Genomic DNA, 15,279 nt, shown 5'->3' on the forward strand with positions numbered 1-15,279 from the left:
AGGGTGGATTGATTTAAATCACCAAGTGGAAAGCCTTGGTTTAAATAATTGATTGGTTTAATTTGGTTTAAATCAACGTTTGCATTTTGTACTTCAGTTATTTTCTAAAGAAAGGTGCATTCTCACTGGTTGATATAACCATTAAAACATGTTGATTTACGATGAAATAGAGCTTTCCCACTAGATTTGGTACGTCTTTTTGCTACCTAAGGGGGCACATTATAACTATGCATTTATTAAAGCAATTATATGGCGTAATGGTTTAGGTTCTTATTAATTTAATTTTATTAAAGTATATTTTTAGTATCTTAGAAAATGGTGAATGCCTTATTACTTATTCACTAGATAATTAATGTTTTGTTCATGGTTTGTGTCAAGCCTGCATTAGGATGGTAACCTGAATTTAATTATACACACAGAACAGCATATAACATTTATTTTTATTATACCAATCAAGCCCTTAGTACAGTATTTGATGCATTGTGCCATAAAGCTTGACCTCAAAAGTTAGATGTTACCCCCCTAATTCTTTCTTTATATAGAAAAGCAGCCTTTAAATTAAAGTTTTTTGGATAGAGATTCAGGGATCCAGCATATTTATATTTTTACTTAAATGCTTTAAGAGATTCTGAAAAGTTAAGGCCTTAACGTATTTTATATTACATTCAGATTTTATTTTAAACAGGTTTATTTTTAAAAAGAAAAAACTTCTTACAATTTAAATAACATCAGAAATGCAATTTACATTTGAAAAAATCTGTTTTAAAATCCATTTTTATCCACCTGTAGGCATTGAACGGAACTAGTTGAATAAATTGAAATGAAGAAAAGCAGAAGTAGCTCCTAGGAGCCCTGACTCTAGTCTGGTACCCTCTCTACTGGACGTGAAGCCATTCTCATCAGATGGTTGTTTCATTGGGTGAATCTCACTCCAGTGTCTCCATCACAGCTGGCAAGGCACTAACTGGGCTCCTTGGTTGGCAGAGAGACCTAGTACGGAGTGGGCAAGGCTGGGACTCCTTCTCCAGAGCAGGGTGGCGTGGCTTTGTCTACACTACATGAGTTGCGATGGTTTAACTGATGCAAGCTGAACTGATTTTTTTTTTTTTTTTTTTAAGCCAGGGTTAAACTGACTCAAGTTCATCTGCATTAGGGGTTTGCACCAGTAGATCAAACAGCTTTATTACAGTAGAGCCTATCGAACCCAGCTGTGCATTGTATGTACCTAGCCCCTGCACCGATGAATTTACAGTCTCAACCGATGAGACGGACAAAGGGTGGGAGGGGAAACTGAGGCACGGAGAGAGGAAGTGACTTGCCCAAGGTCACGCAGCAGTTCAGTGGCAGAGCTGGGGCTAGAACCCAGGTCTCTTAGGTCAGTGGTTAGGGCCTCTTGTTTAGTAACTTCTCTAGCCTAGACCAGGCCTGTGTGTGTACCGCTGCTTGTGCTGTCCATGCGTTATAGATGCACAGACGACAGTGCTTGGGAGCTGTCAGACCAGCACCTCTGACCAGCCCAGGCACCCCTCCTTCCCCCCCCCCCCCCCCCAGTGTTTCTCTGTACTTGGGCTTTGATCAGTGGGCCCTTCACCTTGACATTCCTGGGAATGTGCCATCCACTCATGCAGGAATGTGGCCGGGTGGCTTTGCTTTCTTATCACTGCCCTGACTCCTCTGAGGCGATGCCAGGTGTAACTTCACATTTGGGAGGTACAAGCACGTACAGTTTAGATTTACCCCAGCGTTACACACCGTGGGAACAGGCACCATGGAAATACCGTAGATTGGTCTCCGTCCCTTCATCTGTAAGCAGAGGACGCTTCTTCCCACCTACTCCATAGCAGTAGGTCACATTCGCCTCCTCTTCCCGGTATGAACCTCTCTGTAGTTCTCCTCCCTTTTCCCCCCAATGGAACGTTTTACTGCCCTACAACTGCTGCCGAAGCAGAAATAGTTTTTCCCGTGCATACTTGGTGCCTTCTGCATGCAGTTAGCATGGTCTGCGGACGGCAGCCGGATTCCATCTGCTGCCGATCATGAGCAAAAGTTTAAAGGTTGGGCCTTTGTGTTTTGTCTGGGCCAAAAAAAAATGTGCAAGACCTTGCCAAATTGAAAATGGCGTTTTAACAGTCGTGTCGACTTGAGGTGCGGTGCGAGCAGGCTGCAGGGGGACGGATCCTGGGGATTTACTCCACCAATCCGGCGCAAAACTTGGCAATGGCTTCTTGTTTTCGTGTATATGTGCACACGTCCCAAAGAGCTAATGCCAGTCCTTGCTTTGGACTTGCAGAGTACAGAGCCCAGGAGTCAAATGCGTGAATTAAAATAGAGATATGGTGACTGACTTTCGGTTACGCTGTGGTCCCTGTAGGCTGCCCTAGCAACGTACAGGGGCTTTCAAGTGGGCAGAACTGGCTCCCTGAGAGTCCCCCACGTGCAGGGCCCCTGCACAGTTTGTGTGGAGCTGGCATAAACGCTCTGCTCTGGACCTGTGCCCAGTCCCTGGGGGGCCGATTGGGGCTGTGGCCAGAGCGCGCTGCACTACCGCTCTTCTCAGCTTCCCAGGGACTGTATTAGAAGCAAAGAGCAAGTTTGTGTGGCTCTGCGGCTGCTTTTCACAACACGAGCCAGGCAGACCCCTGCATGGTTCCAGAATCCAGGGAGAGCAAAGGTGGCTTACAGGCATCTTCATGCCCCGCCCTGACCTCTCTGCCACTGAGCTGAGCATCAGGTCCTGTTGGCTTTACCTAGGAGGTGTTTTTCCTAGGGAGGAGTTGAGAACTCCGCAGCAGCGTCCAGACCTACCGAGTTTCACTAGTTCTTCCCCAGCTCCCCCCCTTTTCTGGCTTTCATTTTTTTAAGTGTGGATTTAGCCCGGCGAGGAAGGAAGGAATTTGCTGTCTGCCTCAGTGAGATGGTTGCTGTCTGACTCATGTGCGTTTGTTGATGGCGGTGGTGGTGTTGCTTTTTCAAGAAAGGTATGCGTGCGGGAGAACGGGCTCGATCCTGCCTCGTGGAGGGCGTGCGTGTGGGTGGGTGTGCGCCCGTGAGTGTGCCGGGCAACGCACGGAGGTGGTGCGGATTTTCAGAAGTGCACCCAAAGGATTTAGGAGCTTAGGGAGGAGAGTCTCAAAAGCATCTAAAACCGTTAGTGGGGGGTACGGGGGAAACTCAGGGCGTGTCCTGATGGGAGCACTGCAGCCGTTCCGTTACCCCTGCTAAGCGGCAGGCGGGCAGCTGGATTGGCAGGGTTAGGCCCTTGCGTTTGCAGGGTTTTAGACTGTAAGCTCTTTGGTGCTCATTGTATGTCCGTACAGCACCTAGCGCCGTGCCACCTGCTGTTGCCCTTCAGGTGCTGACCCAGTAGAAACGCCATGATGCAGCCCTCCCGTCCCCTGTCTTTCTGGTCCAGAGCAGACTGACGTCGGTGGGATCCTCTCTGTGGGCTTTGGATCAGGCCCCCAAGGGAGCAGGCACGCAGGTGGCTCAGCGCCACTCGGAGAGGAGGGATCCACTTAGAGCTGCAGCTTGCGTCTCTGCTCTTGCTCGCGCTGGAGGGCAGCGCCCCTCTCGGCGCTCGGCAGCGGGATCAAGGCTGGGGCTGTGTGCATAAGCACTTGGGGAAACCGCCCAAGTTCAGACTGAACCTGTCGTTTGCCCCCTACCCCCGCCGTGCAGGTGGGCACTTGTGGAACCTGTCCCCTCGCCTCCCTGCGGGTGTGTGCTCATGAGACCCATGGTGTCCTCTCCTGCACCATCACCCCGCTACCTGTCCCCTCGCCTCCCTGCGGGTGTGTGCTCCCGATGCAGTGTCCGGTTCCAGGGTCACACATGTTTTCTCAGACAGTCCAGTCGCGTAGCGCACCCAAAGGCGAAGGTATTCTGTCCCAGTGAGGACAGCCTGCATTTCCTCCTCCTCCGTGCACAAAGCAGTCGAAGGAATCTGGTGCAAACTTTCTGGTTCTGTGCACTCTGAGCCAGACCCCGAGGCTGGAAAACTCCAGCCTGAAAGCGAGGGTCGTAACGGAGACCACTCAGCGCCCTTTGCTGGAGCTGTCACTGCCTGCGTCCGCCACAACAGTCTTGCTCCTTTTTAAACGGTCCTGCCCTGGAGCGGACTAGATGCGTTGGGCAAGGGGTGGGAGAAGGGAAGGGGCGTCGCTCTTGGGGCCTGGGAAGGAAGGATCAGCTGCTGGGAAGGTGGTCAGCGCACAGATGCGTGGGGAAGGGGTCAGAGGGGAATTGGCTACAGAGGGGGAGCTCCCCTTCCGCTCCTCAAAGGAGCCCTGTTGGGTCCCTGAGGGTATGTTGCAGCCCCTCCTGGCCCGGGACGGCAGCCTCTGGCTGGTGGGTAGAAAGCGCTTTGAAGCTGCAGCTCTGGCTCTGAAGCCTAGGGCTAGTAGCGCATCTGCCTCTTGCTGTCTGTCCGTCCCCTCTCCTGAGTGTTGAGTGTGTTTACAGCTGTGTCATCCATTACACATCTGTCTCTTTTATCTATTTGTCTCCTCTTCCCCTCCCAATGCTGTCCTCTGGACCATGCGCCATCTTTACCACCGTCCTTGTCTTTGGTGTCAATTTCTGTCTTCCCTCCTGGGCAACAGGCCAGCCAGTAAAAAGCACTCTCACCTGCCCAGGTAAGATGGGGCTGGGGGCGGGCTGACAGAATCGCATTCTTTTGTGGTGCACTCGCTTTGTCAAAGCCCCTGTGTTCAAAGTGAAGGTAGATTTGGTGTCAATCAGCTCTCATGTAAATGTCCTCCTGGCCTTTCTTCTGCCATTTTATGTTGGCCACAAAAAAACCAACAACCCCCCCAACCTGGCTGGCTCAAGGGGGACCAGGGAAGGGAAAATGGGGTCTTTCACCTCTAGGGTCCTGGTACTAATGTGGCATCAGATCGGGAGAACTGGCTGGCCCGGGGATATTGGGGAATGGAATATGGGGCCTTCCCCCATAGGGTTCTGTAGGGTGCTGTCTCCAGTATGCCACCAGGTTGGTGGAGTGGCTGGCTCTAGAAGATTGGGGAATCAGATATGGGGCCTTTCCCCTATAGGGTCCTGGTTCCAATTTGGCACCAGATCTGGGGGAACTGGCTGACTTGAGAGGTGGGATATGGGGCCTTTCCCTTCTAGGATCCTGGCTCCAGTCTGGCCCTAGGCTGGGGGCAGTAGGTACTAAGGTCTTGTCTTCACTGCAGTTAATTCAGGTGTTGCCCCAATCTCGAATCCTGCCCTCACTCGAGTACCGTGGTGCTATTAACTCACATTGGTTGGGACAGGTTACACTCGAGATAGCGCTGCTGCCTGTTTTCCCGAGTGGCTGCTCTCCCTCAAGCTGGGCTAGGTAGAGAGGCGTCAGCGCCAGGGTAGATAACTCCAGTGAACTCTCCCCTTCGCCAATGGTCATGGCTGCAGGTCGCCCGGCGGCTTGCGGGAAGAGTTTGTTGGGACTCCGTCCAGTTCCGGCTGGGTAGGTGTGCCCACAGGATGCCGACCCACCCCAGCAATAGGCATTAGGCAGAGAGAGCTGGCCAGGACCGAGCGGGCCGTGGAGTGGGAGCTCCCGTCTCACCCCACGGTCAGCTGGTCCCTCCAGGGTAGGAGAGTTCTGGGAAACTTGCAAAGCCAGTGCTGTTGTACCTCTTCCCGCCTTGGCCTGCAGGGCTCTCAATCCAGCCCCCGCCCCCATCACAGAACTGCCGGGAATAGCAAGAGCACCAAAAATAAAAAAAGAAAGTAACTATCCATTGTCTCTCATTCATTCCTCGCTGCTTCATGTTCTCTTCTTCCATCAGCCCCATTGCAGCCTGGTAAGCTCTGACGCTGACCTCCTGTGCAGTGCGTGTGGTTTGCATGAGCGCATCTCTCTGTTGTTCGTCATGTTCTGTGGAAATCAAACGCTTCCCATCCCTCCGGGGTTAACAGACACGTGGGTTACATAGCGTAGCGCCCTCCCTGGGACTCTGGCTGTCTCTGCTGGAGGCCGCTTTTGGCGGTGGGGAGAAGGGTCCTTCAGCTCCAATTCTGGCCCAGCGCCCTGGGGGAAACAGACAGCGATCGCTCGCTGTGAGAGCTACCGCTGGGGCTTGCTGCGTCCTTAGAGGGAGGCATCTTGTAAGTGGAAGGATGAGTCTTGTTCCTCCATGACTGTTTCCGTCTCATTCCCTTCAGGTTAAGCAGCCTGTCTTCACTGGGCGATTCGGCTACAGGACGCAGGTCTCCAGGGCACCGCCGCCAGCCGTCTGACTGCACTGAAACGACAGGTAGCCTTTACTTCTCTCCTCCCCGCTCTGTGTTGCTATGACAGCAGACTCGGGGCTGTACCATCTGGCTGCCATGGCTACATCTCTGCCCCCCCATCGCCGTTATCTCTCGGCACCTCCCAGTTGTGATGGTCTTGATCCCCCCGGGAGGTGGGGCAGGGCTTGTCTGCCCACTGGGCGCATGAGGAATTCTGAGGCCCACAGACGGGAAGTCACTTGGCCAAGGTCGCGGCAGCAGAGCAGGGAACAGAACCCAGGTCGCCCACGTCCCAGGTGAGTGCCCTGACCACGGGAGCGTCAGGCACGCAGGTGAAGCTGTCCGGAAGGTCATGATGCAGGTGGCCGGAGGCTTTGGCACGTGTGTCTCTGCGCAGCGTGAAGCTCCTGTTATCAGACTCGGAGATTATAGGGCCAGAAGGAACGTCTAGTCGGGCCTCTTGCAGCACCCAGGCCGGACAGTTTCACCTGGTGATTCCTGGACTGGACCCGTAACGGCTGATTGAGCCAGAGGGTGTCATTTTCTAGAAAGAAACGTTCGATCCCGAGTAAGTTCTGGAGTTGGGGAAGGGCAGGCTGGGAATGACATTGTGGGGTAGGGGCGTCCTCATGAGCCATCAGCTGTTCTGGTCTTTGTGGGTTTGAACGGCTCACCTGCCCTTTACTGTGATGGGGGGAGTCATGGGGGATAAAATGATGTTTTCCAGGCCTGTGATAATTACCCCTTCATATGGGGCTACTTACACCTTTCGTCTAGGGTAGAATTGGGAACTGAGAGTTGGGACCCCAGGAATCTATTATTATCTCTGCCACTGATTGCCTGCCAATTGCTGCCCTCCCCGTGCCTCGGTTTCCCCATCAGTAAAATGGGGACAATGACATTCCCCTCCCTTGTGAAGCACTTGGAGATCTGTGGATGAAAAGTGCTAGGTTAGAGCTAGTGGGGATGACAACGATGGTTCTGTTTACGATTCCAGTTGCCCAAGCAGTGAAGAGAGAAGAGTGGCCTTGTGGTTAGGTGTGGACGTGGAAAGGGTGTTGCAGCGCCCTCCCTGTTTTGGCATGTGCCACCCCAGTTCCCACTGGAGGGGCAGTCCCCCTCCTGCACTGTGAGTTGCAGTCTAGCCCTCACTCCTGCTGCATCAGGTTGGTCCCTGGACCCTAAAAAGGGGAGGGGAAAATCTTTAGAACAGAGCCGTGCGTACGAGAGCAGCGGTGACACAGGGCCAGGCCCTTGCCCTGAAATGCTTCTGCAGCGCCGTGATCCTAGATTAGCCCCAGGGCCGGGGTATAACTGCAGAACGGGCTGCAGAGCGTGCACTGTCTGCAAGAATCGGCCAACCCAAAGGCACGAGGTGATGCAGGACTGTCTGGCGCCAACGCCAGTTGCTGATCTTGGAAAGGGAATGGCTGTCTGCCTAGAGCAGTGGTTCTCAACCAGGGGGACACGTACCCCTGGGGGTACGCAGAGCTCTTCCAGGGGGTGCAGCAACTCATCTAGATATTTGCCTAGTTTTACAACAGGCTACATAAAAAGCCCGAGCGAAATCAGTGCAAACTAAAATGTCATACAGACAATGACTTGTTTAGACTGCTCTGTGTGCTATGCGCTGAAATGTAAGCACAATATTTATATTCCAATGGATGTATTTTATAATTAGATGGTAAAAAGGAGAAAGTCAGCAATTTGTCAGTAACCGTGAGCTGTCACACGGCTGTATTTTTAGGGCTGATTTTGTAAGCAAGTCGTTTTTAAGTGAGGTGAAACTTGGGGGTACGCAAGACAAATCAGACTCTTGAAAGGGGGACAGTCGTCTGGAAAGGTTGAGAGCCACTGGCCTAGAGGAAGGATTACTTGGTGGCTAAGGCACTGGACTGGGATTTGAGACTTTTCAATCGACATTCTCTTTCTGTGCGACTCCAGGCGAGTCACTCAAGGTGCCTCAGTTTCCCTGATCTATAAAATGGCTCTGATGCGTTCCTCTCTAAGGGGGTACTTGGAGGCTAAAAGCTCAGGAGGCGTTCGGATCCTATGGTAGTTCGGGGGAGGGGATAGAATAATCTACCATTGATGAGTGAGGCTCCAAAAGGCTGGATTAATTGAAGGGAACAAGAAGGAGTGTGGTAAAGGGGGGAGAATGTGGGAACAGCGGATCGTTTAATACAGGAACCAAAAGAGGGTGTAGCCAGATGCACTGACCATTCTCTTCGTGGGAGACCTGTTGTCTGAGTCTGTTACCCTAAGGTCCCTGTACACCATGCTGGCAGTATAAGGGACCTAAAAGTGAGTGCAGATGAGTTACGCCCACTTTAAGTTTCTTTTACACTGCCACAGCACTGTAAAAGGGGCCTTATAGTGAGAATGAGAATTGGGGGTCTCATGGCTCTGACCGTGGGGGGATGGTGAATATGGCAGACAGAAATTCCTGTTTGTGGGCTCAGCGGCAACGGTACTTATCTGCCATATGAGATTAGGTAAATAGGGCCCGATCCTGCCTCCGTGTTGGTTTGTTTGCCACTTTGAGACTGCACGTTTGTAAGTTACTTCCTTCCTCTGCCCAAAGAGCAGTGTGAGTACAGCTGCTAGGAACTGATTTTATTTACACGCACGCCCACGCGCGTGCACAACACACACACACGTGCCCCTTACTTTGTGGCGTCTCTGTCACTTGTGCAAAATCGGGTCCAATTTCTTACTTCCCCGCCCCTCACCTTTGTGTCATGAGTTGCATTTGTGCAAAATCGGGCCTGATTTTTCTCCTGCCCCGACCTCATGTGGTCACTTACACCTGTGCAAAGTGAGTGTCTAACACAGTCCCTGGTGTAATGTGAGTGCAGAATCCGGAGTCTTTTGTACGCTCGCATTGCACAGGCGAAGACACGATGGAAAGCAGGATCAGGCCCTGTTTCGTTTTCTGAACCAGACCTCAGCCACTCAAGAATGATGTCAGCGTTACATGCGCTGCGATGAACAACAGAAGCTGGGTCACTCGATGGTCACTAACAACATCTGCATTCCTACCCGCGACAATGAGCGTAATCGCATCGCTGGCTTTCCAGGCGGTGGAAAGGAGCCAGAGATAGCCTAGACAGGACCTAATGGATCTTTTCTATCTATCCCTGTGTCGTATGTAGCAGCAGCAAGCATGGTATCTAGGGGCTGAAAGGCAGCTGGTATCAGAGCATGGGATTTGAACAAACATCTCCGGGGACACTGCAGCCTTAAAAGGGAATGGAGCCACTGAAATCGAGAACCCAGGCGTCCTGGTGCATCGTGCTTTGCTTTATTATCTATCCTACTCCCCTCTCCTGGGCTCTCTCCACAGCAAGAACATCTCTGCTTGTGATCTCCAGCATCGCGTTCAAAAATCTTTTCTCAAGCCCCGCCCAAATCATGCGCTTGACATGAAAAGTCATGGGATTTTGTTAACAAAGAATTAATTTCAGGGGTGTGGGGTTTTTGTTGTTCGTTTGCCTTCTGTTTCCTGGGCCTTAGTCTTCCCCTGGCCTCAGGGAACGAACAGTAGCCATGGGCCATCTGGAAATTGGAGCCCCAACTAGCCTAGAGCATAGATTTAAACTCCAGCGTCTCATGCCTCGTTTGTTTTTTCCCCCCGCCCTGCTGAAGGTTTGGTCCAACGGTGTGTCATCATCCAGAAGGATCAGGATGGCTTTGGCTTCACTGTCAGCGGGGACCGGATCGTCCTGGTGCAGTCTGTCCGGCAAGGTGAGCGGCTACTCTGTCCCCCCTTCTTGGGGGCCCACGGATGTTGGTGTATGAATGGGACTCCCCTAGTTCACTTGGCCCCCAGCCCCCCTCTGGCCCCAGGATGGGTTGGGAGAGAGGAAAAGGGGGATCCCTCTTCGCAAAGCCTGTTGGATCAAGAGAGGGCAATTCTGGAGGATGAAGAGGAGCTAAGCTGTGTGAGAGCATGGTTGGGATGGCGGTAGGGGGACTTGGGGTATGTATGTGCCTAGATAGGAGTCTTGATTCTGATCAGCTTGGCCACCCGGAGGTGGGAATTAACTCAAAATCGGCTCCCGAGAGCAACAGCCAAGTTCCCATGTTGCGCCATCTCTGCTCTCCGGGCAGCGCCAGGTTAACCACCGTGCTCTACCCGGTTGTTACACAATCGCAGCTGGTGGCTGACTAGGGGTGCAGGGAATTCCCCTTGTTGCCGCCCTCAGCAAACACACAGTCAGCAACAAGCAACAGAGGGTCCTGTGGCACCTTTAAGACTAACAGAAGTATTGGAGCATAAGCTTTCGTGGGTGAATGCCCACTTCGTCAGACAGTCAGCAACTTTCACTCTGGGCTCTGTGCTGCGGAAGCGCTCTAGCTGTGTGCTGTCTGATGGTGTTGAGGGGAAGTAGGGCTTGAAGCAACGATTTCAATAGAGAACGAGCTGCTCTTATTACAAACTGACGCCTTCCTTCCCCCCCACCAAAATAAGGCTAACACTCAGGCCAGGAAAAATTCAGATAGATAAGGGAGGAAAAGTCCTACAGATTTAAAGGGACAGAGTCAGATAAAAATCAAACCTCTTATTTTGCAATGGGATCTTCATGGGGAGACCCCTGCATCGACCCCAGTGACTTCAACAGGACTTTGGGCGGGCATAGATTCCATATGCATGAATCCAATGGCAAGTCCCAAATATTTGAATAAAGAACAGCCAATGTGCCTGATTCCCCACAGCCCCGCTCCTTGTGCAATCACTTATACTAGTGCAAAGTGAGCTGGATTATCTAGTGCCCTGTCCCTGGCAGTCGCCCACTTTGTAGTGGGGTAAAAGACCACCCTGGGTGCAGTGCTGCAGGGACTCCGTTCTGCCCCTCCGTTCTGACTTGTGTTGCCTGTAATGAGAGATCGTTAAAGCTGAAAAGGATCTTTAATTGACTTTCCTTTTTGGCCTTTTTCTTATTTGCTAGTCTCTCCGTTTGGAATTGAACCTCATGGAAACGTTTCCTCTTCGGCCTGGCTTTAGCAACAGAGAATTTTTCAGTATATTTAAACTTTTAACAGTTGCATTAAAGAAGGGGAGACTGGCAGGGGAAGAGCTTAAATAGTAACGCTACTTTTACCGATGCTTAGGCCCCAATCCTGTAGTTGGATCCGTGTGGACAGACCCTCTTGCCTAGACAGAAGCCCTAAAGGAGAACCCCCACGCGGCAGATGGTAGTCCCGTTGCTTAACGCACTTGGATATTAGTGATGCGGTCGATAAAAGAACCTAAATGGAATAGAATAAAACAGAGCTCCACACAGGAGGAGGGAAACCCTAGATTTTGGACCCTAACGTCTCCTTATGCTGTTCCGGGGCCGGTGCCTTGTGCGAGCGCGGTGGATGGTTTCGTGTTGCTGGGGTTCTGCTGTTATTTACGGTAACTCCCTTCTCCTGCCTGTTGCACTACAGGAGGAGCAGCCATGAAGGCCGGGGTGCAAGAGGGGGACCGGATCGTCAAGGTGAGCGGCGACCCCCGAGCCGAGGCTTCCCCAGGGTGTTCCCTTGTGCTTAGCTCTGTGGGCCAGCGCTGGGGCTGCATGTCTGAGGCTGTCTGTCTCCTCTTGCAGGTCAACGGCACCATGGTGACAAACAGCTCCCATCTCGAAGTGGTGAAGCTCATCAAATGTGAGTCGGTAGAAGGGGTGAATGGGGCCTTTCCCCGCCAGGTCGCTGGTTGGAGGCCAGCCTCGGTCTCTAGTGGCGGAGAGTTTTGAAATGGCGTCTTGTGGAAAGGGTTAGGGGCCCTGAGGCTAAGAGCAGAGCGGCGAGGGCAGGGACCAAATGAGCCAGGCACACTGAGCTCTCTTCTCCACCCGAGAGGCAGGGGATCCTGCAGGATGGGGGTGAGGCGCGCTGGTGTGGGGAACTTGCTCCGTCACAGCTGTGCCTGCCCCATGCGTAAATGGGGGCGTCTGGTCTCCCGGGTGGAAAACACCAGCAATCCCATGTTTCAAAAGTGCTTAACGTAAAATGTCCTGCTTGGGGAGCTTTGTTGACTGACACCGTTGGGAAGGGGAGTCATTTGCAAGCTGCAGCGGCCAGTAGAGCGATCGGGCCCAGCCCCTGCAGCCAGATCTCTGCGGCTTGGCTTCCCGTTCTGGTTGTTACAGGAGGAGCTGTTTTGGAGAACGTCACTTCCCATCCCTTTCCTGAAGGGGCTTCCAAGAACAGCTTAACCCTTCCCTTGCCGATGTGGTCATTCCGCTTCCCACCCTGCGTTACAATGCTCTCTATTTATCCATCTGTCTGCGTCAGGGTTTTATACTGCTGCCCGTCACCATAGCAGCTGGGCAAATAGCCAATAGTGAAGTCTCCAGTGGACTTCATGGGATATCTGGCTCTTCTCCTGTGGGGAGGTAAACGCCCTGCCTGGGGTGGACTTAGGGTGACCAGACAGCAAGTGTGAAAAATCGGGACGGGGGCGGAGGGTAATAGGAGCCTATATAAGAAGAAAACCCCAAAATCGGGACTGTCCCTATAAAATCGGGACATCTGGTCACCCTAGGTGGGCTTTTGATTTTGTTGGCTGGTTTGTTTCAGGTTTTGTGGGTACGGGGGAGGGCATGGCGGTGTCCTCCTCGCTATGGTGAAGAGGAAGGCTTTACAGCATCTCCTAAAGGCGATCCGACTCCGGATTCGCCCCATCTCCCCTGGTCGCCCATTTCATAGCAAAGTCTCCTCCCCCGGGAATGCTTTGACCCTCGCTCTCATGCCCGTCGTCTTGCGTTTTGTGATCTGCATCGTCCCAGAGGAGCACCGTTGTTGCCGCAGATCGTAGAGTGAAGTTCAGTCTTGTAATGTAGCTGGGGCTTGACCCAGTTGTTGCTTTGACGATTAGGACCGAGACCTTAAACTGGCATCGGGAGCAGCCTGAGGGCCAGTGGAGGGATTGGATCTTGGGTCTGATGTTTTCACAGTGGCTTAAGCCAGGGGGAAGGTGGGCAGCTGCCTTCTGCACCACCTGGAGCCTGCCCAGCGTCTTCAGGTACAGATGACAGTACTCCACCCGGGAGGTGAGGGATGCATGGGCCACTGGGGCCAGCTCCTTGCCTGGGAGGGTGGGAGGAGATTCCTAGCAAGCTGGAGGAGGTGGAAGAAGGTGTTTTAGACATTGATCCTCCCCGGACATCCAGGCTTGGTGAGGACTCAGACCAGGACCCTGAGTCTTCGCACAGCCTTGCTGGTCGGGGGCTGTACTCCTTCAGTGCGTGGTGGGAACACGCCTATACCATGCACTCGAATGTAGAGACCGTACTCTGGCTGCTGGAGATCTCAAGTGTAGCCGAGCAAATAGAGCACCGGACGGAGACCTGGGTTCTATTCGCCACTCTGCCACTGGCCTGCCGGGCAGCCTGGGGCAAGTCACTTCCCCGCTCGGTGCCTCAGTTTCCCCATCTGTCAAATGGTGATGATGATACTGACTTCCTTTGTACAGCTCTTTGAGGTGTATGGATGAAGAGCACGAGATAAAAACTAGGGATGAGTATGTGCCTTGGCTGATGCAGCCTCTCCTGGGTACGCTTTACGAAGGCTCCGGAGACTCCTGCTTTGTAGAGGGTGCAGTGGGCTAGCATCTGTGAACTGAATTAAACCCGAATGCTCAGGTTAGCTGGTCTACACTGAAAACCTACATCGGCATAGCTGTCTCTCAGAGGTGTGAAAAATCCACCCCCCGAGAGACGTAGCTACGTCGACCTAACCCCCGGTGTGGACAGCAGTAGGTTGATGGAAGAATTCTTCCGGCCCCCTCGCTACCGCCTCTGGGAGAGGGGGATTCCCTACGCCGAGGGGAGAGCTCCTCTCGTCGCTGTCGTGAGTGTCTACACTGAAGCGCTACAGCAGTGCAATTGTTGCACTTTCAGTGTAGACGTACCCGTAAGATCAGCTTCGGTTGCAGCGCCATCTGTTTCGGAATCCTGCGTCGTGGATTTGGGGTTGGGGTGGGGGAGGCAGTGATCAGTTCTCTTCTAGCTGCCGTGATTCCCCGGTTTTAAATCCTCATCAACTGGCTAGTTATAAAGTGGGTCTCTCTCCACCCGCGCTCCTTTTCTTCTCCAGCCGGCGCCTACGTCGCGCTGACCCTCCTGGGGTCTCCTCCTCCCTCAGTGGTGCTCTCCGGCCCTCAGCAAGACGTGAGCGTATCGGGGGCGCCCGGGATTGCACCCCTGTGCCCCCCGCCGCCTCCCCCGCCTCCGTTGCCTCCACCGCAGCGCATCACAGGACCCAAACCGTTGCAGGTAACCGGGCGGCGCGGCGCTCCCACGGGTGGTTTGTCCTGGATCTCCCAGGGGGATGGGAAAGCGGGGGTCGTCACTCTCCTGCGCTGCTCCACTTCGAGGGGTGGGGGTGAAAGATGGGGAGATGAAAGCAAAGCTCTGTCTGTCCCCTCACTCTGCCCACGTCTGTTCCAAATCACAGGATCCAGAAGTTCAAAAGCACGCGACTCAGATCCTCCGCAACATGCTGAGACAGGAGGAGGCTGAGTTACAGGTACGATGCGCCGCCTGTCTCCTCCCTGTGGTGAGCCACGCTGGAGCAGACCTCCGCCCTGTCTCGCTCGCCGCTAGGCAGCTTTGCTTATAATGGAGCGGACTATTGCTCCTCGTAGTCCAATCTTTCCTCCCGACATGTTGGATCAGACCCGTGGGCCATCTCCTCCGATATCTTGCCTGTAGCAGAGAAGACAACCACCTAATCTCATAGTTCTCCTTCCCTGCCCTGCGGATCAGACCTCCGCTCCATGTATTCCAGGCTCCTGCCTCCGTCCGTGACATGACTGATGTTTCCAAGGAAGAGGAACGCTCTGCTGAGTGTGAGGCCAGTTGTACAATGTTTGGGGGAAGAGAGGTGTATTTCCTTCCTCCTCCCCCTGGCCACCAGCTGATGCCCTGCAGCAGCAGGTGCGGTCCCATCGAAGCTGCACCGGGGTATTGATCAGAGCCATCCATCCCTCACCTGCTTTATGTCTTTTTTTTGTAGCCCCCACGCCGCGCTCTGCACCCCGTGCCTGTTCCC

At 53.2% G+C, this 15,279-nt stretch overlaps 1 protein-coding gene across 1 annotated transcript in view; it reads left to right on the top strand.

The window, feature by feature from the left end:
• Positions 1-2,946: 2,946 nt before the first annotated feature.
• The window catches only part of ARHGEF11 (Rho guanine nucleotide exchange factor 11), a 43,714-nt gene continuing 31,381 nt past the window's right edge, over positions 2,947-15,279 (top strand). Inside the window, exons 1-9 of the mRNA XM_065420405.1 lie at positions 2,947-2,978; positions 4,602-4,634; positions 5,793-5,807; positions 6,169-6,260; positions 9,886-9,984; positions 11,674-11,723; positions 11,832-11,889; positions 14,323-14,501; positions 14,683-14,784. Of these exons, the coding sequence (XP_065276477.1) occupies positions 2,947-2,978; positions 4,602-4,634; positions 5,793-5,807; positions 6,169-6,260; positions 9,886-9,984; positions 11,674-11,723; positions 11,832-11,889; positions 14,323-14,501; positions 14,683-14,784 (660 nt within the window). The remainder of the gene's footprint in view (positions 2,979-4,601; positions 4,635-5,792; positions 5,808-6,168; positions 6,261-9,885; positions 9,985-11,673; positions 11,724-11,831; positions 11,890-14,322; positions 14,502-14,682; positions 14,785-15,279) is intronic.

Source organism: Emys orbicularis, chromosome 20, assembly GCF_028017835.1.
Source record: "Emys orbicularis isolate rEmyOrb1 chromosome 20, rEmyOrb1.hap1, whole genome shotgun sequence".
Lineage (NCBI taxonomy): Eukaryota > Metazoa > Chordata > Testudines > Emydidae > Emys > Emys orbicularis.